This window comes from Telmatherina bonti (assembly GCF_933228915.1).
Source record: "Telmatherina bonti genome assembly, chromosome: 4".
Classification (NCBI taxonomy): domain Eukaryota; kingdom Metazoa; phylum Chordata; class Actinopteri; order Atheriniformes; family Telmatherinidae; genus Telmatherina; species Telmatherina bonti.
In genome coordinates, this window is record NC_136622.1 from 17,715,323 (window position 1) to 17,736,206 (window position 20,884).

A 20,884-nucleotide genomic window follows, 5' to 3' on the forward strand; every position below is an offset into this window, starting at 1 on the left:
TATTTTTTGTGTAAAAATGGTTAAAAAAAAAACAAAAAAAAACCTATGAATTAATGCTGTAAGCAGGTGACGAAAATGTCTTAAAACATATTACTTTAAATCTCATGCAACGGTGGGAGAGTACTGTCTTACATTACAGGAAACTATCATACAGTTTTTATTCCTTAGAATGAGTGTTTCCATTTTTGGTGATTGAGAAAAACAATAAAATGAGGATGGACTTCAGCGAACACATGAACGAGAAGGATATGCCTGAGGACAGTCTTTTTTTCACTGATATGTCATTTTCGATTCAAGTCAGAAACAGAGGAAAGCAATGTTTAACCCTGAAGTCCTGAATTATTAACCTACAGCAGCTCGACTCAAACATACCAGCTGTGATGGCTTTGCATCCGCCTGACGGACATTAGTTTAAATAAACTAATAAAACTGTATGTGAACATCAAGTGTTGGTGAGGAAGTGAAGAACCAGCAGCTGTTACTTTGATCAAAACATGTACACGTACGGCGTTGTTAGAAGTCACTGAACCATCAAACACACCTGGCTGCGAATGTATTTTGTTTAACTGTAAAATCAAATCAGTTACTTGGCTGACGTTGGGGTTTGCCTCTGCAATTTAGGTTTTCTGAAATGATTAATTTAACAAAAAAGAAGTCTGTCAGGCATATATGCTCCAGTCTACTGGTGATTAGAGTTCTGGCACCTTTTACATTTTGTTGTACAGGCTCTTCATATTGAGTAAACAGTATAATTTATGGACTTCTTGCAGCGGTACATTGAGTTTTGTTTTTGGATGCAAACACCCTCAGTTCAAGCTGAGTTACATCATGCTGAGTGAATGTTGGAAAAACTAAATTTACAAGCGTTTAAGCCATTTAAAACAGAATTTAGTAATTATAAATCATAAAGCAACTTCCAGCTATTGTCCTGAATACCTTTTTTATTGAGGTGGCCGAGAAGCAGATTCATGTCTTCCGGTTTCAGTTTTAGCAGAAGTTTTCCTTAAACTTCTGTCTTTGTTGTCCTCACAACAGAAAGAGAAAACAAGGCACTTTGCTCTCGCATTCATCCCCGTTTTGCATTTTCTGTCTTTTGCAGGATGTACTTAAACAGAGACATCCCCTCACTTTGAAGCAGTCGTACAAATTGAATTAGAAAAAAAAACCCTAAATGTAATCCAGTGTGAGCTGCTGCTATAGTGAAGTGATGCATATCATCTCGTCTCTTAGGTCCTCTTCACATTTCACAGCCACATACGGCTCCTCATCGCTGTAGTCATGGATACTGTGGTCTTTCATATCCATGATGGCATGAGAGTCTGAGCCAACACCATTTCCTGTTCCTCCAGTGTTGCCATTGCCCATACTCCCATTAAGCAGATTACTGGCAGCGCTTTCCATTTCATCGATGGTCATCTCACAGGCATCCGCAATCTCGTGTTTGGTGGCTGAAACAAATTTAGGGTCTCTGGCATATTTCCCCAAACCCTCAGATATCAATACCTGAAAGGAAAAATATATTTAAAAAAATGATCAAAGTCTGAAACTAGAGGATGAAAATGAATAAACTCATTAGTTCAAATCAGAGTCCATTAAACGTCAGAATGTCGGGAAGTTTCAGAAAGATCTGTATCTGCTGGAGGAGCTGGATAAGAGTTAAAAACAATGCAGAACTCATATGTTCCATTTCTTCAACAAGACGCCAGAACGGCCAAGTGGATTTGCAACACTGGGATCAGCTGGTGCTTCTTAAAATAAAGGAAAAATCTCTTTGTGGGATGTCATGAAAATATCACCGAAGGACTTTTCTGATTTCAAGGATTTGATTTAAAAAAAATTAGCCCATTGTTGGAAGAGAAAGAGGATTTTGTGGATCCTCAGTTTTTTTCATATAAATCATCAAAGCTGGTGCAGATGGACAGTATTGATTTATTTAACCATGAGTGGAAGTGCTGGTCAAAGGAGAAACAACCAAAGGAGGTTCATACATGTTTTCTCTGCTGGTGTGTGTGTGTAATTGATTGTAGGCTTTTTGCCACTAGATATTTTCACCTCTTTCAATGGTTCTTTTCTGTGTTTTTCAAATGCAAGAAGGGACTCCCAAGCAACCTGAAAAGTCACATCCTCCCAAGGACTCCTTCTTAATCTTAAGAAGCAGATTATAAAACTGTCATTTTTATAGTTTAGTTGAACTGATTAAGATGACATTAGCTTTTAATAGAAGATATAACCTACAAAATGTAAAGTATATAGTCCTAATTTTGAATGCTTTTGTTTTTTTCAAAAACCAAATCGAGTCACTGTGTGTAACTCACAGCTTCCACCAGACTGCTGGCACTGCCTCTGTTTTGCTGGAAGTGTGAGACATTTTCTGCAGGTATCTGCAGACGTGATGGAGAGCGGCTTCGACTGGGAGAGCCGTCCTGGCAATCTGTGTACCATGAGCTCCTCTTCACCGCGCCAGGGAGGCTGCCCACACTGCCGGGACCTCGCTGGTCCACCTGAACACAAACACACCAAACATACGGAGTCACAGACATTATGATTGCCATGATTATCTAAAGTAATATGACTCTTTTGTGATCCGATACAATACAACACAAGACCTGTATGAGAGGTGCGTAGCAGGGTAGGCAGTCACGACTGATGGGTGAGGCGGGGGGAGTGGCCCAAGAGCGCAATGACCTTGTCGGAGAAAACCTGTGAATTTTGCTGGCATCCAGACCAGCCACCGCCATCACCTAAGGGAGCAGAGACAGAACAGGTCTCTGTCAAAGCAGCTGTATTTTCCCTGATCTGAACCTCTCACTGTTGTGGTGTGTGGGTACCTGTTGCTGCATCAGGTGTAGTGGAAGAGCTGTGCATGATGGAGAAGGAGGAGGATCATTCATGCTACTTCTTCTGCGAAGACACTCAAAACTAAATGTAGGGGTGTTGGAGGCTGAGGGGACACATGGGATGAAAAATAATGATAAATTTACAACTAAATCTAACTTTATGCGCACTGCAATCAATGAACAATACATTTATGACATAAACAACTCTATTTGGTAAACGTCCATATACGTCCATTAAATCTTACAAACGCTAAACGCCCAAATTATAAAAAGCAGCAGTTCACCTTGAGGTGACGGTAAAAACCATCTTCTGGGTGACCGTCCGCCATCTTGACAGATGGGCTGTTTGTCATCGTCATAGTAACTATCAGGCTGGTAGTCATCCGTGGACAGGTAAAAATCTCCCTCTGCATCATCATTATAGTCCAGGTTCAACAATCTTGAAGGGGAAAAAAAAAAACCAACAACTTTAAATAATGCAAAACTATACAACCTTTATGCATCGTACACAAACATTGGGAGGAATAAGACATAACATTAATATTGCTGTATTTTTATTATGGGTAAACAGTAATTACAGTAGCCTTGAACTTCAAAAGAAAATAAATGCATGAGTCGTATTGACCAATGGCTACAGTTATATCTATGTTACTAAAGTGTCAGACAACTTTCTTCTCAGTTTTTACTCAGGTTAAGGGTTGATTTTGCTGTTATAGTACCTATCCTTTGTGAGCATGATGTCATCCTCATGAAATTCCTCCCCGCTGAAGTATTCTCCTGAACCGTGCTCATCATCACTGTCTCCGCCCCCCGGCTCCTCTCGACGGATGGTGGGGCATAGTCCTCTACCACTTTGTGACCTGTGATGAGAATAAGAGCCCCCGGTGAGTCATTTTTATTTTGACTGATCAACATGCAAGAAGTAATCCCTGAATATTGATATATATCTCAGAGGGCAGAGAAGAGACGGCTGACCAAAACATTACAACGCCAGAGTTGTACGTCCCCAAATTTCAAATTCATGCATGTAGCAACCATTAATGTTGTGCCAGCCAAAAAATAACAATTCTAGCTTTTTTTTTTTTTAAAGTAAAATGCCAATAACATAATAACTTGCTGATAAAGTAATACAATATTTCAGCTAAGAATGTATTAACATTTGGTCAATAATGTGATAAGTTATAATGCCATTGGCTGGTTAATTGACCTAGCATGAAAGAAAATAATTTGTAAATTTTAACAGAAGCTGATCGTGCCATAATACACAAATAACACTCCTTTTCTTAGGATACTTATTTTATTAACAGTTTTAATATTATAACATAATTGGTTGCTACACACACACTGACATTATTCATGTTACTTTTTGTGGGCAAGTGACACATAGCTAATATTTTTTCACAGTATTGATTACTGGAAAGTGGAGCTCTTTTAAGTGGTAACATCACTGACATACCTAATATAGGCTTCATAGTAGCGTGTCCTGGTCCAAGGAGTGAAAGAGGGGGTGTTCCAGTCAGAGAAGAAGGTGTTTTTAGAACAGGGTATGGAACAAGAGTTGGACCACAGGTCGCATGCAACAAGACAAGCAGATACAATTTTTTAAATGTTTGAAATGTTTTTACAGGTTTGAAAGATATTATGATTTTTGTTACTATCTTTTTTTTTTTAGCATATTTAATCATCATTCAGTTCAATCTGCTTTATTCTTATGCATAAACCAACTTCTAACCACCTGCGTTTTATTAGAAACTCATAGTACATGTGAGAGAGGAGCACAGCTTGTTACTCATTGATAATGCGTATGTCAAGTAATGCTTTCTTATAGCAAACAAAAAACAGCAAACTATACAAAAAACATCTCCTGTAATGAGCCTGAAACAGCTGTTGATTTTTAACCAACACCAAATACCTGAATTCAAACCCAGCTCCACCAGGGAGAAACTGGCTCATTCAGCAACCTTGTGCATAAGTTCGTTGCAGTGAGGACTATAATGAGCTTTACTTTGGTGAAACCAAACAACCACTTAATCGACAGATCACTCAACATGAGATGCAACTCATCAGGCAGGATTTGACTGTTTTCCCGCATCTGAATTACATAGGATAACAATGTTACCATCTTAGAGTAGACAAGCGGTTTAAATGGGGAGTTTTAGAAGCTTTTAGAAGAAGAACTGAAGAGACTGAACTGACAGCTGTGCACAGCAAAGAGGATGTTGGAGCACAAGATGCTGCTAACCCTGCTCAACAACACTCAGCAATTACACCGGCTGCCATAACAAGGTGCTGAAAACTGTTGCAGAAGCCATCGAAAAGGGGATCAATAACTGCAGCTGAGTGTACAAAACTAACAACGCTATTGCTTTTGTTAAGGCAGGAGAGCAACCTAGGCCAGGGAACAAGAAGGCTGAAACTTGCACTGTACAGTTCACACTGAGTCCAGATGTCCTGCTGGTTTCTGAGAGCATTAAGAACATCTTTATCATGGAGCAGACAGTGTCATGAGAGAACTGGCTGAAGGAGACTCATAACAGGAAAAGAACTAAATATGAGCACCTGGTGTTAGACTGTCAACCACAGTGCTGGAAGGCGAAGTGTAAGCAAGCTGAAGAGGATTTGTATGTTACTCCACAGAGCTCTCAGCACACGAAGCATCACAGGAAGAGAAAGGAATAGAGCAATGAAGAGCAACCCCAACGTAGCTGAGAAAGCTTCAGGATTTGGATCCAGAAAGGAGATGTGTGGGGATTAGTGCACACCAGCTGAACAGAAACTGTGGTCTGAGCATCAGTGGCAGCGTCACGTTGTCTTATTATGAAAGATGCAGATACCCGAGGATCCCAGGTCCTCCCCAGGATATGTTCACTGGTAGATGTATTTATAACTTCTAGTTTTAGGTATGCGAATGTTTTTAATGACTTTTAAAATACCATATATCATCAATGTTCTAGTACAATGAGACAAACACAGATGAAAGGAAATATACAAATGCTATTTCAAACAAATCTTGTCAAAGCTGGAGATCTTTAATCCCTTTTTTCTACTAAAACGGGGATTTCTGGTTTAAAAAGATTCTCTGTGTATCCTTGTTTAGTAGTCTCTTTATCATCTATGCTGCAAATCAAAACCATAAATGAAAAAAAGAATTTAAAAAAAAAATCTAAACTTAAAATTTAATTTAAAAAAAATAGTTTGATTTGGTTTTCAGTTTGAATACAAAGAAATGAATAAATATCACAGACGTTGGGTTTTTATTTTCATTTGGCACCAAAAGCTGTTTGTTGGTTTCCAATCAGCAGCATTAACAGAAAAAGCCTAAAACCAACTGTTTGATCAGTTTTCCATTGTCTAATTCTGGTATCTTTTCATCTATTAATTACAAACTAATTAAAAATTACCTGATGATATGTCACAATAGAAAATATAAACAGGTGAAATAAAAGGAACTGTTTTAGGTTGATTAGTTCTAACAAAGTGGTTTGTTATTTATCAACTAACCTTGTGGAGTGCGACTTCCACGCCTTGTTGTGCACGCCTTTGCTGTAAGTTGTGGATGATGGATTTCTGGTGGAGGACGGGCGGCTTCGTAACAAACACTTCTGCTTCCTCACAGAGGTCATGGAGAGAAGTGAGGGCACGTTGGCATTGTTGAGGTTGGCATTGGAGGGTATTGGTGATTGAGGACAAGTGGAATTACAGTGAGGGAAATCATATGGAATAGAGGTGTGATGATGATGATGATGATGATTATAGTGGATGGGTGAAGAGTTCATCTCGGTCTCTCTTTCCCTGTCACTACTGCTCAACTTCCTGCCAGTCTGGGTGGGTGCAATGGAGGCACTGCAGGAGGAGGGGAGGATCTGTAGCGGCCGCTGAGTGACGGTGGTGGGGTGAGAAAAGCCTTGGTGATCCCCACCAACATGGTTGAGATGGTTACCAAAAAGACCCCCATTACGCTGCAGAGACCCCAGAAACCAAAGAGACTGGTTAGGAAAATAACTTCCATGTATATTGATCATTTTTAAGGGACATAATAATCAGGTAATTGAACATTTTATTACATAAAGCAAAGTACTTCAAGTATGTAAAAGGAAATATTTTAAGGATTTTTCCATTACTCTGTAAATTTCTTCCTCTTCTTCCCCTGTTGGATCTACCAGTCCCTCCTCCTGTAGGTCACATGATATGGCTCGACGGATCTCTGGTCCGATGTCATGCAGCGTGCGCAGGCCAGCCTGCAAAGACAGCACATAACTTTTATATTTCATATAATATAAAAACAAAAGCAGAGCTTGTAAAGGGTCACAAATGATAAACTTTCTATTTTTTTATTGTTGGCTTTTCTATATATAAACAGACAGTCTAGATATGGATCTTAAATTGATTTCTAAAATATGATGAGTAATTTAAAAGATCAATGTTCAGTAGCACTCAGATGAAATCTGTACGCTAATGGGGATGGTTCATAAGACCCAAACAAAGTGTATTTAACTCACCTGTAGAGCCAAGGTGGTGTTCAGTCTCTCCCACGACCGCCTTCCCACAAGACCTTGCTCTTTACGCCTCTTGAATTTTCTGAAGTAGTCCTGTATCAGGAAGGTGGCATAGAACTTCCCCACTGTTACCTCGTCATCTGAGTGAACACACCAGACAAACCAAAGCCTCCCATGTCAACACCAAAACACCTCAACACCATTATGCTCTTACTGTCATCTAGTTGAGAACTCCACTAAAACACCACCAAAGTGTTGCTCCTACAGAGCACTGAAAACAAGACATACTACTATAACACCAAACAAATCTGTAAGTTCTGTATGAAAATAAAACATGATAACACTGTTTAAGGACAGAAGTACAAAAGTGTAACTTTTAAGCTCAATCTTACTAGAAAACGAGAATGAGACAATGGGTTTGCTCAATTAAAAACATCTTGAACTGTGACGGAAACTGACCGAAGAATCCAAAACAGTATCACATGGCAACAACATCAGATGCTCTACCAGCCTCAGCGTTGGGGTGGGATGGGTGGGGGGGGGTTGCATACAGTCTATCTGAACATCGCACCCAAAGTAAGGACATTTGTGTTTAGTTGATTATTCTCTTGTTGTAACAGTTCTTGACAATACCTCTTATATTGTTGGAAAGCTTGTTTGATTTCCCTGTTCGAAGGACCAACATTTGTGGGATGAGCAGCACAAGTTAAGTATGTGGCCAAGGAAAAGCTTCCCAAATCTTCCCTGCCAATGCCAAACAGTTCATTCTGGCACAGACTCTTGTTTTGTGCTGACAATCAGGTGTCTGACTAGCGCTAACTCAGCTGCACCTGTGAGGATGTACGACTGTGGTCAGATATAGAATGAAAGTGGCGAGTTGAACACTGTGGTAATTGCACCAATGGGTAAAACAGTATTTGGTGGAGGCGGTGTGACGGCGTGGGACCAAATCTCCCTCACAATTTTTTTTAATAGGGGATGTCAATGTGTGACCAAGCTGGTGACTAGTATGAAGAGGAGGTGCGAGACTGTTGTGTGTGTGTGTGTGTGTGTGTGTGTGTGTGTGTGTGTGTGTGTGTGTGTGTGTGTGTGTATACAGTTGGTCCATTTGTAGCCAACTTCCTGTTTGTTAAATGAATAAATTGATTATGTGCCAATATGTCTTGTTCCTTGGACTTCAATTATCCAATCCAATAAATGGCACAAAATAAAAGTCAATAGCAGAAAAAGCTGTTTGGCAGAAAAAAACGTAGCTAGTTATTCATGTGCACAACCCACAAACTAAACTCTGCTCATTTCCCTTACAAACGTGGCACCATTTAAAAGAAAATAAATAGGTTTTACAGAGTTAAAAGACTAAATAAAAATATATTATTGCCAAAAAGCATTGTTACAACAAGGTAATAATCCACCAAACACTCATTTAAAACATGATTTATATATTCTAAGAAGCAGCATATAGGTTTTTGAGTGAATAAGAAACATGTGGTGAAGCGCTTTGTAGAACCGAGACAAAGTAAAATAAAAATGCTCTCAACAATTTTGTACCAGTTATTTTACACTCTTGAAGTTGGTGATCAACTTGTTCATGAGTCCTGACAGTTTTTAACCTTCTAATCTTCAAACATTTTTCTTTAACCAAAAATTGACTGTAATCTTTTTACTGAAACAAATGTGTGCAGTTGACAGCTGATAAAATCTATGTCTGCAGCCTGCAGTTATCTTGCTTCATGCTGGAGAATAACTACAAAAACACCCTCCCACACACACACACACACACACACACACACACACACACACACACACACACACACACACACACACACACACACACACACAGAAAAACACATTTGCAATGAAACACCCAAGCAAAGTAAAGTAAAATGCAACAAAATCCAGTAAAATAGCTTTTTTTCACAACTGTATTAAATACTAAAGAAATTAACATCTTCCATGTCAGGGACAGACAAGCTTCCGTGTTTTTATACATATCTCAGAACAGCATCATCTGTAGCAAGAAGCACATGCAATAAAGCAGCAGAGTAAAAGCACGTCAACTGTCATATATCCAGATCATTTATCAGGCAGGAAGGAAGCTGAGACTACATAAACTGTCTGCCATGCAGGGAGGCTAGTTGATGTCAGGTCTGACTCCCTCAGATAAGGTTTTGCAGAAGCAGACTGGGGAGAAAGGCTGAATCAAACAACAGCTGAGTCGCTGAGTGTAGGAAAAGTGTATTTATCATTTGTTGGCACCTTTTTTTGATTCATTTTAGCCAGAAGAGAGTCAAGAAAAGGTGACACACATTAGTGGGATGTGTTCTTTAAGATGGAAGCATCGGCCCCTGTGATGGTTTAAAGAAATAACATAGTGGACCTGATGCGATTATGAGCCATCTTGAAGCACCAGACACATTTCTCTGCACCACCTGACACAGCTGTAGACACTACAAAAGGCTTTGTTCATAGAGCGAGAACCTGTGAGCAAATGCAGATGCAAACATCAAACTTGGTGATGTCCTTCCTTCCCTAAACTAAACAGAACATGTAGAGTTGGACCATATTAGTGAAATTCTGCATAGTTGTTTAACTGATGTTTCTAAAGAAGTTACACAGCTCATTTTAAGTGAGTTTGAGTCAATTGGTAGGCTGGTTAGAGCCATGAGTTGTTTCCCCAGTAGGTTCTCTCTATGGACAGAGTCTGTTGAGGTTTTTAAGAGAGGTAATAGCAGTTTCATGCCACCAGACTAAAACAGAACTGCTCCAAAGAGCTCAGGACGGCAGAAAGAGAAGAAAAAGAAGGCCAGTGGCTAAAAGCAGAGGAGAGTTGTGGAGGACAGAGGCTTGGCAAAAAACATGAAATAAAGAGAGAGAGAGAGAGAGAGAGAGGGGTTAGCAAACTAGTACACACACAGACATGCAGCAGAATTTAGACTAACGAACTGAAGCAATGTAAACATGGAAGCACACTGCAAGACCTACAGACACAGGTGGAGGAAGTCACACACGTGTCGACTTACAACCTTGTAAAGCATCTCATCTAGAAGAAAGCTAATAGCGTCTGTTGAGAATTTTTAATTTAACTCAATAACAGAAATATGTTTTATTTCTATACTAGAATGTAAGGTATTTGCTGTGTTTTCATCTGAATGAGGTATAATGGCAAAGGTCAACCACACGGTAAGAAGGCTGAAAAGTTTCACTGAATCAGCAGATGTATCAAAAGAGTAAATCATTTAATTCACAAAATATCCTGTTCTTTTTGTCTTGTTTAAATATATATTTTTTGTCTAAAAATAATTTAAGATATTCATCTGTCATTCTATCAGCTTCCTGGCATTAACTTTCCTGGACTTTGGACCAAGAAAACAAATTGTTTATCTGCAGTCCTTGTGATCCTCAGAAAATGAGGTCAATATTTTCAAGCATAACCAATAACAGCTTATGTTCTTTTCTAACCCTAACGTTTAAAATAATTTGTTGAAAGCCAAAATATGGGATATTTGGGTGATTTTAAAGGCTCTGGTCATAATAACATTTTTTTTCTTCTTTTTCTTTTTCTTCTTCTTCTTCTTCTTCTTCTTCTTCTCCTCCTCCTCCTCCTCCTCATTATCATTATCATCATCATCATTATTATCATTATTATTATTATTATTATTATTATTATTATTATGCCTCAAATAAGATTAATTTAAACTGATATATGTCTGTTCTCTGGAATTTTTTTCCTGACATATATTTTTCCATCTCTCATGGTTCTTTTTCTTATGGAAAAATAAAAGTATAAATTTTTTGCAGATATCCGATGCATGCTGGGTCACCTCAGATACGTTGGTCTATAAATGTCAAAGTTATGATCTATTGAAATAGAAATATACTAAGAAACAGTAGCCATTTAGATAAGCAATAACAGAGTGAAGGATACAGAGGTAAATGCTCTGTCCATGAGTAATAAGAAGCATCGTTTTCCATGTTAGTCTGTGTGTGTGATGACCACTAACCGCCTGCAGGAGGCACAACTTGGTCCAACAGCTTCATGCTGGTCCTCTTCCAGATTTTCTTGATCACAGCTCTGAGCTCTTCGTTGGCTTGGTCTAAGTTACCTTAGGAAAAATAAACAAAAATAGGAAAAATGTTACTTAGGCATTTTTGGTTTGTACCACCATGTCAATGATGAATAGGTGATTAAACAAATATATGGCTGAACAATTTCAACAATCACAACACAATCAAAATTACTGACATTTTTAACTTATTTTCAATAACCAAGATCTTCAAATGGATTGTAATAGAAACATATTGAACCAGAAAAGCACTGTGAGAGTGCAGAAATCTGCCAAGCAGCTCAATTCCACCTTTATTGTGAATAACCCTTAAAACAATGCCTTTGTCCACAATTGCTTCCTTATTGCTCCCAAAATTTAATGGATTCTAAGTTAGATTAAGTCCCATTCTCAGAAGAAGAAAAAAAATCACAAAAATCCAATCAGTTGTTTTTGCATAAAGTTGCAAAGAACAATTAGTACAGATAAGCATGGGAAAAACCTACCCTCTGTAATTATAGTCATTAAAACTAAAAGCTGTGTTTGGGTAATGATTTATATTAATCAGTGATCCTTCAAACTCTTTGCTGTAAGCTTAAATGCAGACTTGAACTGAAAGTGTTTATCGCCGTCTAGTGGTAAACTGTTTAATGACAGCAAGACTTTTGAGAATATCATGTTAAAGCAGAAGTAGTAATCTTATTAGACTTTGAACTAATAACTGAACAGTGTATTTGAGCAATGTGGTGCAGTTCTGTCTTCATTAGCTTTATCTGGTTCAAAAACTGCAAACATAGCCTTTTTTTGCTTAAAATTTGTTGCTTTTTTGTGTGTGTGAAACATTCTTCAACTGCATACAGCTTGCTTGTCTACTAAATATGTTCAGTTTATGACTTATTAATTCTGTATGGATCAAACTGTTGCAGTGCTTTCTCCAATATATATATCCAGCAGCATGTATTCCTGCAGGATAATGTACACACAACAGGGCATGCTAACCCTATCAGCCTAACCAATGATCTTTCTTCAACCAATATCATCATTATAGTTTAGCTATAGTTTAAGTTATGTGAACTTAGTAAAGAGATCACAGATACGAGAACAGCTGAGAATTAAGCAGATTTCTGATGCTGATAATGTACTGAAAATGTACACTCACCCTCAGTTTTGATCTTCAGAGCAGTGCGGACCAGAGCAAACAATGTAGCATTAAACATTACTGTCCCATCACTGTTGAGGGGCATGTTCATCGCCACCAGTCGCTGATAAGATAAGATGTGATTAGATAATGAGATTATGTTCCTACAGCTCAACTACTGAAAGAGTAAAAACACAGATTAAGAACAATATAAAACACAAATACTACATATGAATACAATAAAACACTATATAGCACAGTTACTGATGTTCTACTGTATGTACAAGCATACAAAGTATGCATTATGGATCAAGTGTTGTGGAAACATGCAAATAGGTAATATCTCTCTTATGGACGACCTTTTTAATTGTCATTTAGATATTAGGACATGGATGGCCGAAACCTTCCTGCAGCTCAAGCAGGACAAATTTTAGTCATTGATCCTGAAGCACACAGAGAAGAACCGGTTTTAAAACTTAAATCACTTTCTTGTAATCCCTCTGAAGAAATAAAGAACCTTCGAGCTATCTTTGTTTGTAATCTTGATTTCATATCACACATTAAAAACATAACTAAGACTGGATTCTTTCTGCTCGTCTACTGACGAAGACCAGAGAGAACTCTTATTACACCAGTTTTAAAATCTCTGTATTGGCTTCCTGTGTGCTTCCGAGTTGATTTTAAAATACTCTTCTTAGTTTTTAAAGCTCTTAAAGGTCCTAGCCCAAAGTGTTTATCAGACTTTTAGTTTATGAACCTCCCAGGACTCTAATGTCGTCTGGGTCTGGTTTATGCCCCGGACGGGAACCAGGACATCTTTAATCATTTATGGTCCTCACCTGTGGAACAGCCTTCCTGAGGACCTGAGGACCACCGGGAGTGTTGATGTGTTTAAGAGGCAACTTAAAATTGACCTCAACAGTAAAACTCTTAATTAATTATTTTTGGAGATACAATTGTTTTCATCTTATTTTATTTTAAGGTTAGTTTCTTCTTTAACTATATTTTTATTTCTATGTTTGATGTTTTTATTCTTCCCACATAATTTTACATATACACGTGTTGCTGTGTGATTATATGTAGGCGTTAGATGGAGGTTATATGCATGAGGGTTTAATGGGTTCTCAATCTGGGGAATTTGATGGGTAACATTGTTTTTTTTAATCTCTTTTTTTTGCTTTTAATGTAAAGTAGTTGTTAATGAGTTGTAAAAACACACCTTACAAGCAACTCTGTGAGGACAGAGCTTGCCAAAGCCCAGTGGAGGTTGAATCCTCCTCAACAGAGTTACAACATCCAGATGTTTAATTCTGCCCCTAGCAACAAGGTACATTTTAATAAGATGCATAATACAACCAAACAGTTTTCACAGGAAAAAAATCTAATGCATTTCAGAAAACTATCCCATGTAAATCAGGTCTCTTTGTGGTAGTGTACAGTCTGAGTGACATTAATAGTTATACTAACTTGGCTTCAGGATCATATTCTGACCAGATCCTTTTAAACTCATCCAGGTGGTGCGGTCCAAGAATGGACCAATCACGGGTTAGGTAGTCAAAGTTATCCATGATAACAGCTACAAAGAGGTTGATGATCTGAAACAAAAACAGAAAACATTTCCTTTGTGGTGTATAATAATATAGTGGAATAAAAAGCCATAAATCCAGATTAAAACATATCTGGCACTGAAAACAGGGAGCTTTCTGAGAAGTACCAGGAAAGCACAAAGCATGTAGAAGCTGATGAAGTAGATAATAGCAAAGTTGCTGCCACAGGTTCTCTCCTCTCCAGGGTTGTAGTCTGACTCTGAGTCACACAGCTTCCCTGGCAGACAGGCCAGCATGATCTCCTGCCAGGCTTCCCCTGTGGCACACCTGACGTAGACCAGAACAAAAACAACATAGCAACTGCATCCTTTTTCTGTTTTTACTGTGTATGAAGACTTTGAAAATTCCTGTTATCTAGCAGCTTAAATTCCCAACATGCAGACCTGAAGAGCATCAGGACAGCTTGCGGAAAGGTTTGAAAGTTGTTGTTGCGATTGATTTGTGTTCCATCCACCATTGCTATTTTACCAAACACCTAAAAACATAAGAGAGATGTTAGCAAAAGAATCAGATATTAGCTATGCAATATGCGGATAAAATGATAACCTACAAAAAAAACAAAAAAAACATGGGGGCAGTTATGGGTTATGCACAAACCACATAGAGCCTGAAACAGCTCTGTCCAATTTTCTCTCACGTTACCTGCATTCCAATGACAGCATAGATGAAGAACAGCATGGCTATCAGTAGGGCTACATAGGGAAGAGCCTGGGTGGGAAAAGAGAGACAGGATACATTGTTTGCTTAATTTGAGCAGGACCTTACACAGTACAAAATTACCAGTCTTATGATGTGACACTGATTGAAAAAAATGATTGTACTGACATGAAGTTGTCAATGTTTATTGTTCAGGCACACTTTTTTAGTTTTATAAAATAATTTATAAGTACATGGGATTCTTATAATACTACTCAACACAAAATTAGTAACGGCAAGAAACAGATTACAAACTCAACAAACATCATGACTTGATTTTAAAAAAGCACATTGTCACCAAAATATCAATTTTCTGGATTCCTTTCTGCAGTCTTTTTCACTCATTTTCTCACACAAAACATACAAAATGTGCTGGGGGCACAAAATAGTTTTCCCACTGACATACAGCACTTTAAAAATTGTGATTGTTTCAGCATAAGGAACTACTTTTCCTCTCGTCTCTGCTGAAAACCACTTTGTTTAGAAACTATCTTCTAATGTATCTGAATTGCTGTGGGTGGCAAATTGTGGGCGACTTGTGAGCATGCACTGGTTATGAGTGTCCAGTATCTAATACAACTGGAAAATACAGAAATGTAAATGTAAATTTGTGGGGGGAAAAAAAACTGCCAAACTACCAAAAAAGTATCTTTCATTTTGGTGGTGATGTATGGGAAGCTCACATGCAAAGCAGAGTGCTAGAAGTTGAGTTCCTTTTTGTGTTTGCTTTGATGAAAGGCAGTTTAATAGTGGCACTGACTATAAATGTCCTCTTCTAGCTGTAGAGAACGAGCATATAGTTGACGCATGCTTCCAAAAACCACTGAAAGTCCATGGCTTGTTTCTATGTTCTTTACTAAATATTTTCAGCGTTACAGGAAAAAGATATACAAAAAAATAAAGGTACTCCTTATGAGTAAATACACTTAAACATGGTCAAAGACTAGTGTGCTCTCTGGGCTCCACAGCAAGAATTAACAGAAAAGAGAAACTTAAGCTCCATGGATGGCTTGTTAAACCAGAGCCAATCAAAAGCCGAGCTCAGAGCAGCCTTAATTGTCTTCAATTATTAATAACTAAATGGCTCTAACAGACAGTGTTGCTATGTCATAAATATACCACTGGATCAAGAGATTACAAATAATGTTGCTGTATTCACAAGGCAATACTTTTAACAAAACAGAACTTTTTAAAATGACATTAAGTTGAACGTAGTCCCATTTTAGCCACAAATTGATACAACAGTCATACACAGTGCAGACAAATGAAAATGTGCAAGCATTCAGGTCCTTGTGTCATAAACAGCTACATGTTAATCTCACAAATCGGCAGTATTCTGCAGTGTTGTCAAGTGTTCTAGTGTTTTCCTAGTTGGATTTTTTTCAAACATTTTGTCAAGTTTATTGTAATGCAGCCTCACCTGGAAGGATTTTATGAAGGTCCACAGCAGAGTCCTGATTCCCTCCCCCCTGCTCAACAGCTTGACCAATCGCATCACTCTGAACAGGCGGAAGAAAGTGATGGAGATGCGAGCACTGTCTTCGGTATTCTGGAAGTGAAGAGCACAATAATAAAGCTAAAATAACACTTATTTGTTCATGTAGTTGGCTATACATGAATTCTTTCTACACCCATGAATGAGTCCAACATGCAACAAGAGGGTGGATCCAAACCTGACAGAAAAATAAAAACAAATCCCCAACTGTTTCATCTTCCTGCATTTACATAACAACAATGAAAATGCATGCAGTGTAACCATATCTCAAACCACGTGTCATTAACGGGTCTGGGCAGATGTAACTGCAGATGAAGGATTAGAAACAGACAACAGGCAAAATTCTCCAAATAGTCTTTGGACAAACTGATCAGTGGATTTCTTATCCTTGATGCAAACACAAACATGGAGCTTTATCAGTCTTGTAACATCACAAACACATGAACCTTTAACAACAAACATAAACACAAGTCAGTTCATTGTCCAAGCAATGTTGGAAACCCGACTGCAAAGACTTCCATCAAGCTTTTTTTATCAAGATGAAGGAAAGAAAAAAATGAGCATTGAGTGCCATTGTTTGTGTCATGCCATGCACCCAAACATGACAAAGTAAAAAATGTTAGGAGACTGCAACTTGCCAAAATGCAATAAACCAGAAGGATTCAAAACAGGACTGTGACAAACATCAAGCGCTCAAAAACAAACCCTCACACTTGACTGAATAAGTACAACCAAAGCATCTAATTATATTCAGCAGTAACTTGGCAATGGTGTCACAACAAAACGATGCAGATGCATTTATTTCTGGATGATAACAGACGGTGATAGTCTTTAATGAAAGAGGAGGGACTTCGTCTTACCCCTGGTTCCACTATCACCTTCACAACAGGAATAGCTGTCGACTTGAAACCAAAAGTCTAAAGTTAATCCAAGTTAGACAAACCAACTGCACAACATCCAGCAATTCACAAGTAAGATCCACTGCAGTTTTCACTTCTTTTGTCTGTTATATTATATAATTACAGAGACATAAACACAAACACAGGCAAACCTGCTAAAAAAAAAAACAGAATTAAAAATCAACTACAAGATCATCATCCATAGCTTAAACACTTGTCATGCAAAAGCTTTGCCACATGACACATGCATACAGAAAATGCATCTATTTTTCTCTACTAAAGTCTCCAAACCAACAGTTTTCTGCTTTTCTGTCATGTTAACAGTTTGGTTAAAGTAAAACATGTGGAGCCAGACAGCATGTTTTCTATCGATGTGTAGAAATGTTCTTGGGCAAAGCTCACTGGTTGCTCAAATCAGCTCATAAAAACAAAGCTTTCTTCTATATTTAGTACTGTGTCATTTTCTCAAGCATGATGAAGAAACGTTTACAGTTTGCACTTTAAGTCAGACATTCACTCATATTGTTTGAGGACAAACCAACATTTTGACAGGGAAATGCTGATGGAAAGCATGAAAAGTGTTGACAAGAGTTGCAAACTAGGACAAAGAGTGACCTTGCAGTAGCAGAACAGGAGATTCAGCTGATTAAGACATTCCAAGTATTATTCATGATCACATATAAGACAGTTAAACTATGCTGTGTTTAAAAAAAACAAAACAATAGCATCCTAAGGCAATATAACAACTACAAATTTCTCCAACTTGCTGTTCTTAGCTTCAAATGAATAAAAAGTAGGATAAATTTAACAACAGGTATTAATATTTTAATTGAAAAACATGTATTTTATGAATGAAATATTTGCATTTTTCACTTTGTACTAAAATGAAACAACAAAGAATCTAATGCCCTTTTTCCTTTATTCAGTGGGCACATACTCAATGCTTTGTATCCTGTTTTTAAGCACTGGTAACATCTATCAACACGCGGATTAGCTAGAGTTGACAATAACTACACTAAAAATGCATTTAAGAAAAAAAATTGGGATCTTAAATGCATCTCTGATACTAAAGCAAGGCACTTTTGCACAGAGAGACATACAATAAATGGTTACTTACATTGATTTCAGTGATGGCAATGTCAACCACGCTACCCACAACAATTAAGGCATCAAACGTGTTCCATGCATCAGCAAAATAGTTCTGCAAGCACAGGCAACAGAGACACAGAGAAAAGAAGACAAAGAGAGACAAAAAAGTGCAAAGGAAGAGGAGGTAAAAAAAGAAAGACGTTGTAAAAACTGGACAAAGAAATACATCAAAAAGTTGAGTTTTAATACAACAGAATAAGAATGAAAGTCAGTCTTACTGCTACAATTTGAGAATCAACTTTCGAATTTTCTGGATAAGTTTGTATTTTGTTAGTAATTTTTCTGGTTAATAAATAATAAGAAAAGACTTCAAACAAAACTGGCAGCATTTTTTGTTCCACTCTAGATCTATAATGCTGCATAATGTTTATAATGCTTATTGAATCTGCAACCAATTTTAGAACCCTTCAGCAATTGTCTTCCACTTATCCTGTGACTGCAGACATGTTTTAGGATCCCAGCACGGGTACCAATCTAGATCACAGATTCCCAATCAAATCTAAATGTAAATGCAAATAATTGATGTAAATCAAAATAATATTTATAAAAATTGACAGTGTCAAGATTGCATTGTTCTTGCTTTCTTTTAACAACATGTAACAAAGTTATCATAATAAATCAGTACTATTTGGGCACAAGTGGACACCAAACAGAAACTAAACACAAGATATCTATACATTCATGTCCCACAGATATGTATTAAACATTCTTTCCCAAAAGGCTTCATGAGCAGAGACTGGCCTACATGAAAATAAGACACAAAGGAAAGGAAAGAGGAAAGATGTGAAGGAAGGAAAAAAGGACAGTGGCAGCAGCAGTGGTGGGAGAGCAGGATTAACAGAGTTGTACATACTGACGTCTGTCTACCTGGCTGAGTATGATGTCGACTACACTTCCAATCACCACCAAAGCATCGAAGACATTCCAGGCATCACCGACATAGCCCTAAATATGGCAGCATACACAGCCAGCAGTGGGAGAGGGGCGGGCAGGAGAGGAGGAGGATGTAGGAGAGCATAAAGGGTAAAAAGGTTATAGTGGGCTGTAATGGTCCAGAGTCATGGTTACTGGAGTCAGAGGGGTGGGGATGGTTACTGAGGACTTAAATGGAAAAATGCCTTCAGGTAAAATCTCAGGATACATTGGAAAGGGAGGACCGCTGCAGGAACTTGGGATTTGTTTACATATATCTGCTCATCATGCTGTTAAACATCACAGACACTGTGCTTCTTGCTTCATCCAAGAAGCAAATCATGATGTGGAGAGAGGAAACTCACTCTGGGTTTGAACGCGATGAGCTTAAAAATCATCTCTACAGTGAAAACGCCAGTGAAGACCATGTTGAGGATGTCCATGGCATAGTTAAAGAGATGAGATTGGCCATGGTGCTGAAAAGAGAGCAATACATCCATTTAACATGATTTTACACTAATATACAGTAGATTCTAAAATATTTAATGGGAAGAAGGGAACTCATCTTAACAGAACTTACCTGAATGGCCAGACACAGGGTGTTGAGGATGATTAGGACAAACATGACATACTCAAAGCCGGTGGAATTGACCACATACCAGAACTTGTACTGGTAAGGATTTTTTGGAATGTAGCGACGCAGAGGCCGAGCTTTAAGTGCGTACTCCACACACTGACGCTGCGGTGGGTTAATGGAGAAACACAGATTTATTCAGGTGCAATGTGAAAAAAAACACCCCAGTGGATTTTTAAAAATAAGTAAACTTGATTGGAAGTAATTGAAGCTAATTTAACAGACTGAAACTATATGAAAACACACACACACAAATAGCCACCATAAGACCTTCCTACCTGGTTCTTATCCAGCTCACAGTTTTTGTACTCCTTCTCCCCTTGCTCCTGAAAGGTAACGATGACAAAACCTACAAAGATGTTCATCATGAAGAAGGCAATTATGATGATGTAGATGATGAAGAAGATGGATATCTCAACACGGTAGTTGTAGATGGGGCCCATGTTCTCTCTGTTTGAGTCAATGGCTTTGTACAACAAACTGTAGGGATGCACAAAACAGGAAGAAAGTCAAGATGAGAAATAGTTACTATTCACATCCACTCTGACTCTTAAACTTTCATTTTTTTCTCTCATTATGACCTGCATTATGCAACATATGGCTATGTATCAATATTGCAAGGTCAAGTGCACATTCACAGACAAAATAATTATTTATTAGGCTTGTTGAAGGCCATCAATGTTTACTTTTAGTCACTAAAACTGGATGATGGAGTCAAAGAAAGTAAGCTAATATTTTACAAATAAATTATTACCCCTCAAATATAAATGTAACTTACGTTGGCCACCCTTCAAAGGTGGAGACAGTGAAAAGAGCCATCATGGCCATGAGGACATTATCAAAGTTGAAGTCGCTGTTGTACCAGATCCTCTCTTTAACCATGGGAAGAGCTGTGTCTCCATTGTTGTAGAGAATGTATGTTCCCCTAAGTTTAAATAATAAAGTTTAATAACATACTGTAAAATCACATGACAAAAT

The 20,884-nt window shown here is 38.0% G+C and overlaps 1 protein-coding gene across 1 annotated transcript in view; it reads right to left on the reverse strand.

Annotated features, from left to right (window-relative positions):
* Positions 1 to 1,194: 1,194 nt before the first annotated feature.
* cacna1db (calcium channel, voltage-dependent, L type, alpha 1D subunit, b) overlaps positions 1,195 to 20,884 on the reverse strand; it is a gene marked incomplete at both ends in the record, with an annotated part of 85,615 nt that continues 65,925 nt past the window's right edge. Inside the window, 23 exons of the mRNA XM_079239810.1 lie at positions 1,195 to 1,503; positions 2,316 to 2,501; positions 2,607 to 2,741; positions 2,829 to 2,941; positions 3,122 to 3,276; positions 3,557 to 3,697; positions 4,294 to 4,320; positions 6,327 to 6,796; positions 6,959 to 7,075; positions 7,337 to 7,473; positions 11,335 to 11,436; positions 12,536 to 12,638; positions 13,734 to 13,830; positions 13,982 to 14,109; positions 14,229 to 14,388; positions 14,505 to 14,596; positions 14,764 to 14,829; positions 16,238 to 16,366; positions 18,329 to 18,412; positions 19,638 to 19,748; positions 19,853 to 20,011; positions 20,185 to 20,386; positions 20,685 to 20,831. Coding sequence (XP_079095936.1) covers positions 1,195 to 1,503; positions 2,316 to 2,501; positions 2,607 to 2,741; positions 2,829 to 2,941; positions 3,122 to 3,276; positions 3,557 to 3,697; positions 4,294 to 4,320; positions 6,327 to 6,796; positions 6,959 to 7,075; positions 7,337 to 7,473; positions 11,335 to 11,436; positions 12,536 to 12,638; positions 13,734 to 13,830; positions 13,982 to 14,109; positions 14,229 to 14,388; positions 14,505 to 14,596; positions 14,764 to 14,829; positions 16,238 to 16,366; positions 18,329 to 18,412; positions 19,638 to 19,748; positions 19,853 to 20,011; positions 20,185 to 20,386; positions 20,685 to 20,831 — 3,370 coding nt within the window. The remainder of the gene's footprint in view (positions 1,504 to 2,315; positions 2,502 to 2,606; positions 2,742 to 2,828; positions 2,942 to 3,121; positions 3,277 to 3,556; positions 3,698 to 4,293; positions 4,321 to 6,326; positions 6,797 to 6,958; positions 7,076 to 7,336; positions 7,474 to 11,334; positions 11,437 to 12,535; positions 12,639 to 13,733; positions 13,831 to 13,981; positions 14,110 to 14,228; positions 14,389 to 14,504; positions 14,597 to 14,763; positions 14,830 to 16,237; positions 16,367 to 18,328; positions 18,413 to 19,637; positions 19,749 to 19,852; positions 20,012 to 20,184; positions 20,387 to 20,684; positions 20,832 to 20,884) is intronic.